We start from the raw sequence: 7720 nt of genomic DNA on the forward strand, positions 1-7720 counted from the left end.
TACTGTAGGAGAATCCTAAGCCCAACAATAACACAGTATATATTTATACTATTGAGAAGTATAGGTAAAAGCTTTTTATTTTGACAATTTAAAAAAAATCATATTTTAAATTCTCACAAATAAAAAAAAATTCTAATCACAGACATCGAAATCTGCAAGTTCACTTGTCTTAGGCCTAACATTAGTTAAGCCTATATTATGTACGGCCTATATTGGATAGAAATATGTAAATACTGTACCCTGTGTAGGTTTTTTACTTTAGTTCAGTTACAGCTAAACTTTACCGTACTTAATATTATCAATATATAAACTTATAATGTACTCCTTCGATCTAACGTTAGACCTTTTCAAAAAACTTTGGTAACTTTTAAATATGTTGTTGTACAAAATATCTACTAAATTATACTTACATCCGCCTTTTATTTACATCCATTGAAATGAAGTGCGCATGCATTTTCAGGACAGACAAAAAATGAGAATCTATATAAATATAATAGTACTGTCTGTTGTCTATTGTGTGCCCGTGTAACTACTTCGCAGGGTGTATATGAATCTTCACCAAAATTGGTATAGAGGTTTATTAGGTCCATGCGGGAGTACATAGAAATTTTCAGTTTTGTATTTTGCCTTTTTACAGTTTTTATCACGATCTTGGTCCCCTGCTGATGGATCTTCGGATGGATGTTCATTGGGTCCATTGGGAAATACATACGAATATGCGGTTTCACATTTTGTGTTTTGCAGTTTTTATGGGCGTTTTTGCGTTTATTTTCAATACATATAAGGGAAGCAACTTTTCATGTCCTAAGATAACCTTTCATCAGTCATGAATTTACATAACTTCCGTCCAGGGGACGGGTACTCCAGCTAGTCATTATAATAGATTGGTAGTAGGTTTTTTCAGTAGCACAATGCCCTCCAGTAGTTATATACATACATTGCTCTGTGTGACAAATCTACCATACTTCAACAATATATAAATTAGTTCCTAATAATTAGTGTTCTATATATGTCACATAACTTAGGCACTAATGCTTTTTAATTAAAAACATATTAGAGAAAATTCACACACATATATAATATATATGTGAATCTTTAAGATGGAGATATTGTTCATAATTCTAAAACGCCAACAATCTATTTACCGAGTTTTTGTTAGATAATAATGACCACTGTAAGCATGTAACCATCTTTGTTATTGTAAATTATATCTTGTCAGAGATTTATTTAAAGGTGAAAAAAGATACGAATAAGTAGTGATTGGCTATCCGTGTTGTGTCCGCTGCAGGATCGAACCCGAATTATATTATTATAACGTTTCGGTTTCTCTATTTCGTCTCCTTTTCTTCCAACACACAGGTACAGTTAATTTTTACTTCTAAGACCAACTAAGCTACACAACTGTTTGAAGTGTAAAGTGCTTCTTGCAAGTACGATATTCCTGCACACTGTATGAATGCCCAAGGCATTTACTGCTGGTGAAACTATGACTCTTACTTGGCGAAAGAACAAAAATATAAAAATCAAAACTAAGTAATAGATTCTAGGGGGAAATGTACATAATAATAACCATGGAAAATAGAGTCATCTAAAGTATATTATCACATCAGTAATTTCTCCACTAATAAAATTATTATTGTGTTAAAGTATTTTGAATAATTAAAATGTCCGTTCTTGTAGTAGATAGTGGGTTAATTAATACTTTAGCTCTTTTGTCGTCTGGTTCACTGTGATAGGAACTAAATCTGACTGGTGTTCAAAACTGGTGGCGGCATCTATTTAAGTACTAGCGTATAGTTCGTCAGAAGTGACGGGGCAAGTACTACCACCCCCACTCCATAGTATACCCTAACCTCACATTTCATAGCTAACTGAAATAAATACATTTTGCGAAATCAAGTTCGACCAAGAAAGATGTTGAAAAGTGAAGTCGAGGCAGTCAAACGTTAGTAAATTCCTTTGTGAGTTTATCAAAATTAAGATAATTCATGAAATGAATTCGTGGCGTATTCAGAGAATAATTACACAGGTCTGTAAATTTAAACTTCATAACAGTTGTTTTGGTTTTAATAATGGACTTGCCATTATCTATCTTCGCAGATTTCGAAAATAATATTATTTTTTTTATCACGTTAGGATTTTTTTTACAAATCGGAAAGAAAAAGAAACTCTTACTTGGATCAAATTATTATTTCGTTTACCACAAATGAATATATTTTATTATTATATGTGTTTCTCGTGGGTTTTATAACGATCGATAAGAGTTTCACGTCGCGGTTGGTCTAGAGAAATCTATAGCCAGTGTTTGTCAACATTTTAAGTATAACAAAATGTGACCCGATTTCAATGAAAATTATTCACATGTGTAAACGATCATATGACATTTTGTGACGATTTAAGTTTAAAATTGAATCGATATTTTTACTTTCATGATAAATTTTATGCACTTGGCTCTTGGCTAGATGATCCCACAATACGTTTCTACTTTCGGGTTATTAAACCAACACTCACTACACTTACAAGGTTTCACTCCCCTCCCCTCACGGCTCCCTTTCATCCCCGTCATTAAAATCGTAATGGACAGACAGTAATCGAACTATTCTATCCGCATAAATGCATTTTGGCTTCTATGATTCCTCTTATTTCGAGAAATCACGCGTGACGTGACACACACACACACACACACACACATAATAGCTTTTATATAGGTTAGATCACGAATATTATGCAAACATAGTTTTAACTTAATGTAATGTGTTAAGAGTAGCATAGCGCATAGACAAGGAAATGCTAGGAAATTGCTGAGAACAAAGTTAAGATAGCTTTTTTTTGATTAACCTATCACTAAGAAAGTATATACAAAATAATTTTTCCTAAACCAATTTTAACACAGTGAAAACACATTGTTAGACCTATGTTAGACTTGTTTTACTTATAATAAGCTGGAATGCTTATTATAAATTAACAATATAAATAAATTAAAAAAAAATACTAATCACTTTTCGAGAATACTGTATTCAGGAATTTTATAATTCATTTTTTCATCACTTCTTTTTTTTGTCAGTCAAATTTTTAAAAAATCATACACTTAACTTTCATCTAGTATGACATGAGGAATTAAGTCAATTAAGGTTATACAGTTAAGGTATTTAATAATACACACATCACAGATGCTGCTGTTTTTATTAGAAAAGATTATCAATTACCGGGATAAACGTATTTCAATAAACATTCCACGTTATACTCAAATACAAAAATTCCGTTAGGTTATTATAGAATTACTTTAATTTGTGACGGATTTACTATTAAACATATCTATTTTAATATCGATGTTTGTTTAAGTTAACTTTATATTTACAAATTTACACAACTTATATTGTTAAATCTGTATTGTGAAACTCCCACCTATTCTCTAAAATTGTAGAAAATTCTGGAATGTAAGAATCAACAGTATGTGTGTGTGTGTGTGTACTTAAACACTGGGATATCGTTTATATTGTTGCGTAAGCTGGGCCCAGCAAGGCCAGGTGGTTAGGGTGCTTCACTCGTAATCTGAGGGTCGCGGGTTCGAATTCCCGTTCCATCAAACATACTTGGGGGCGTTATAATGTGACGGTCAATACCACTATTCGTTGGTAAAAGAGTAACACAAGAGTTGGTAGTGGTGATGACTAGCTTGCCTTCCCTCTAGTCTTTCACTGCTAAATTGGGGACGGCTAGCGCAGATAGCCCTCGTGTAGCTTTGCTCGAAATTCATAACAAACAAACAATGCATAAGCTGAAGTTTCGAGAAACTCTCTTCATGCCTATAAATATAACCAACGCGCCGCGCCAAAAGATAGTGTACATTATTGGTTTGCTATAGTTAGTGTGCTATAAACTTCGGAAGCTAATACTGTGATGATTGGCGAAGAACGAAGAACAGAGCTAGCTAGCTCCCTATTAAGTGAATTGTATCTACACCAACTCGAAATTAATAAGATATCAAGGAAGTTTCAGACCAGAAAGAAGACTCAATATTGTTTGTAAGTTTGTAAATCTTTTGTACATAGAGCATTATTTGTAATAACCGTTATTGTAAATTGTATTATTGTTTGTATATTAAAATATATTTGTATTAAAAAATAATCTGTGTGTATCAATCTTGTTGGCAAATGTCATAAATTACATATATATCGGCATTTATTTAACTTCTAATTCCAAATTACAAGTTAACTCAGTTTTAAGCTATTTGAAATTGTAATACGTAACAAATTAAATGTTCAGTCTAATTTCCATGAAATTACTTGGATATCAGGGACGTAGCTAGGCGTTAATTTTAGTTACACACTAAAAAAATGTGTAGGAGGGGGCTATCATCGTCAAAGCTTTGAAATTGAAACCTCAAATGGCGCATTATGATGATCTTATGCGTTTATAACTAATAAACAAATAACCATATAGGCGACATAAAGTACTGTTAATATTTCAATTTTGAGCAGTTGCGTTTGTTTCTGTAACTTTTGCTAGACGATAACAAACAGTGATGATAGTTGTAATAATAATAACACAAAGGCCTTTGTATACATGGATTACTTTTATAAAAAATAAACTGGCATAGAATGATAAAATGTAACTTATTAATATAATAATAAAATACCAACATGTATAATTAGAAGTAACAAGTTACATATGCAATTCTGTTCATATACTGCCGTAATTTTATAACAGATTTGTCATATAGAAGGTTTTGTAACTCTTATATTTAAGACTGCATATCACAGATAATTCGTATCTTTAATTGTCCACCTTACGCAAGATCGCATGTGCGTATGCCTAGCTATGCCCTGGATATTAAGTTAATTAGTTAGATCATAATCGCACCCTGCCTAACTTTATCCCCCAATACAACAGCAGAGTTATTTTCATTTCTTGTTAATCAAATAGGAAAATCCCATATATTTAACTTATTTGATCTATGTTCTCCATATTCACCAGCGTTCGGGCCATATGATAGTTTTAAAAGACAGACTTGTTTAATTTGACAGCCTTATACGATCAACATCCAACCAAAAAAGTCAGGTGTTCCAATCTGATACAAATATGGTAATTAAGTTAGATTTTGTCTATTAAAATACCGACAAAACGTAAGATCAATTATAATTACAATTTACATCAATATTTTACATGTAATATCCATTTGGTTAATTAACCAGTGTGGAAGAGACAAAAGGTGTTTTGTTACGTTTTTTTTGGTCTGGAAAAAAAAAGTTGTATTTTACCAGCTTTGGTGTTAGATACTTTGTAGTCTAAATATATGTGTTTATTTAGCATGAAAAAAAGACATGCAGCTACTTACGCCTTAGTAAATTCTTTTGTCATTAACGATCCTTTAGGCAAAACAACTGAATAAAAGATGTCGGAAAAAGCACCCTTTCCAAAATGATACTCTGTGATCCCAAGGTTAACGAGAACACCTTCAATTATGGTACCAGACCAGGAGAAAGCATAGGACTCCTGCATAGCTTTGATAACTCCCTTTCTCGTGGTCTCTACCAATGTTCCTTCCATGTCGTTTTTTATGTCATTTCCAATTATTGCAAGGTCTCCTTTCGTTGCACTCTGTAATAAAATATTAGGAAACGTAATCTTAATTGCTATATGTCATGACAAATATCATGATTACTACTATATATATATATAGAGAGAGAATTATACGGACATGCTTATTGAATTGTGGATAGTTAACTGTAATCCATTTTTTGCTAACAAAATAGAACATACTCAGTTTATATAACTATTTTTTACTATCACTAAATCAGTTAATCATGACACACGTTCATTAATTTATTATAACATTATATGGTCTGTATTAAACTCGTGTTATCACATGATTTGTTGGGTTTCCCTCACAAGAAATGGTTGAGTAATTTGACAACTTCACAAGTGTATAAAAGTTCCCCCCATTCCTCTTGCCTGTTTCAACAATCTATAGGCGCTGCATCTGTATGTAATAGAATGACTACCCTTTTCAGCATATGACGGTTGAATTGGAGGTATGACCAAAAGTCTTATCTTGGCGAAATCATACTCCGTTGCCCTCGTTTCTAGATGGAGTTCCTTCTTGATTACCTACTGTTGCCTGGAGCATAGACGGCTTTTACCACTGACCTTTATTTTCATGGATTCTCGCCTGTTACAAGATGCCGCATTATACTTCCATCGCTGGGGTACGACTCTTTGCAGTTCTCTTTTGGATGGTCCTAATAACCCAAGTTGATCCATATTCATTTGTTTTTCACTTTCGTTAATTATAAGCGATACTCCCATTCTGGAAAATTCTAAATCCCCGATCTAAACCCATCTTTATATACGTATTGGTAGTATTCGGTAATATAATACCGGGTAGTATAATAGCAACAGAAATAAACGCTTGTTGCTCATTTTTACTGAGATGTCTAAGAACAGAATATGTAAAGGTTTATTACACCATTATTAAAACACAAGTGCAGCAAAAGGCCATGTAATCCTACAGCTTATCGCGAATAGATTGAACAGTCAGGTTAGGTTCCTGATGTATATCAAAATGATCGTCCTTCAGTACCAGTTTAAGTTCTCACTAACGTTAGGAAAACAGCGCTGGATGTTACAGAAACAAATGCATACAAGGAATGTAGCACCAATGAGTTTACTGAGCATTGCTAAATCTCGCGATACTCTGAAAGGCTGTGCGGGAGATGTTGAATCTGTACCCATACAGGTAGCAGAGAGTCCTCGCATTAGAACCAGGAGATGGAAATCGACGTCTAAAATTTGCACTCAAGTTCCTGGCTAAAACAACAATTCAAAACGTTGCTTGATAATATTTCATTTACTGATGAGATCGTTGGTTTGTTGTGTTTCTACTTAAATATAACACCCTCCACCATATGCACCTTTTGGAAATCAGAGAACTGTGTATCACGCCTTTTCAAGAATTGTAGAATTGAATTGATCACGTCAAATATCGCGGTAATAATCCTGTTATGCATAATAAATAGCGCCTCTGTTGACATATTTTACGACCAAAATTTTCTCCATCTCCTGACTAGTGTCTGTCTGAAGTTTTACAGCCTACAAATGTCTACATTTGGTGTTATGAGACTTAGAATAGACCACCTATCTTTATACTAACCCTGTAGAGATCAGGTCAATTAAGTTCATATTAACCCTGTATATCAAAAGTCCGTCTCTTCCTGAAATTAATTACAATATTGGTTTGAGTTAAACATTTTTTGTGACTTTTTTATTATAAGGGACTTTTATCTCATTGCAAGTCCGTACACTTACTGCAGACCCACTTATTGGGATTCATTATTTATTATGCATTGAATATGAGTGATTTCACCCTTTTTTTTTACACTGAGTATTGTAACATAAAAAAATCATGAACTTAATACAATATAAAATGTGAACCCCGTTTAACACTGAATGTATATTTGAAGTTTCAAGTTATAAATAATATAATGTAAGTCGAACCTTATAAGCAAGTAGCAGTTAAAATTCTGGGTGTATTTTTATGGTCAAAATAATCACGTGACAGTCTTTTGTAGTTGTTTCCGAATACATGTTAAAATTGAAATAAGAGAATATTGTTATAATTCTTTATACAGGTGTTTAGAGAAAATGCTAATGGAATTACTGGTCATAAATGAGACAAAGTGTTTTACCATTAGGTTTGTGCACATTAAGGAGTTTGAAA

General features: G+C 32.9%; 1 protein-coding gene across 1 annotated transcript in view; it reads right to left on the bottom strand.

Annotated features, from left to right (window-relative positions):
• Positions 1 to 7714, bottom strand: part of LOC111086058 (glutamate receptor 2-like) — a 12518-nt gene extending 4804 nt beyond the window's left edge. The window contains exons 1-2 of the mRNA XM_022387460.1: positions 7689 to 7714; positions 5339 to 5601 (exon numbers count right to left, since the gene is read on the bottom strand). Of these exons, the coding sequence (XP_022243168.1) occupies positions 5339 to 5601; positions 7689 to 7706 (281 nt within the window). The 5' untranslated portion in view covers positions 7707 to 7714. The remainder of the gene's footprint in view (positions 1 to 5338; positions 5602 to 7688) is intronic.
• Positions 7715 to 7720: the final 6 nt, after the last annotated feature.

Source organism: Limulus polyphemus, unplaced genomic scaffold (assembly GCF_000517525.1).
Source record: "Limulus polyphemus unplaced genomic scaffold, Limulus_polyphemus-2.1.2 Scaffold33, whole genome shotgun sequence".
Taxonomy (NCBI): domain Eukaryota; kingdom Metazoa; phylum Arthropoda; class Merostomata; order Xiphosura; family Limulidae; genus Limulus; species Limulus polyphemus.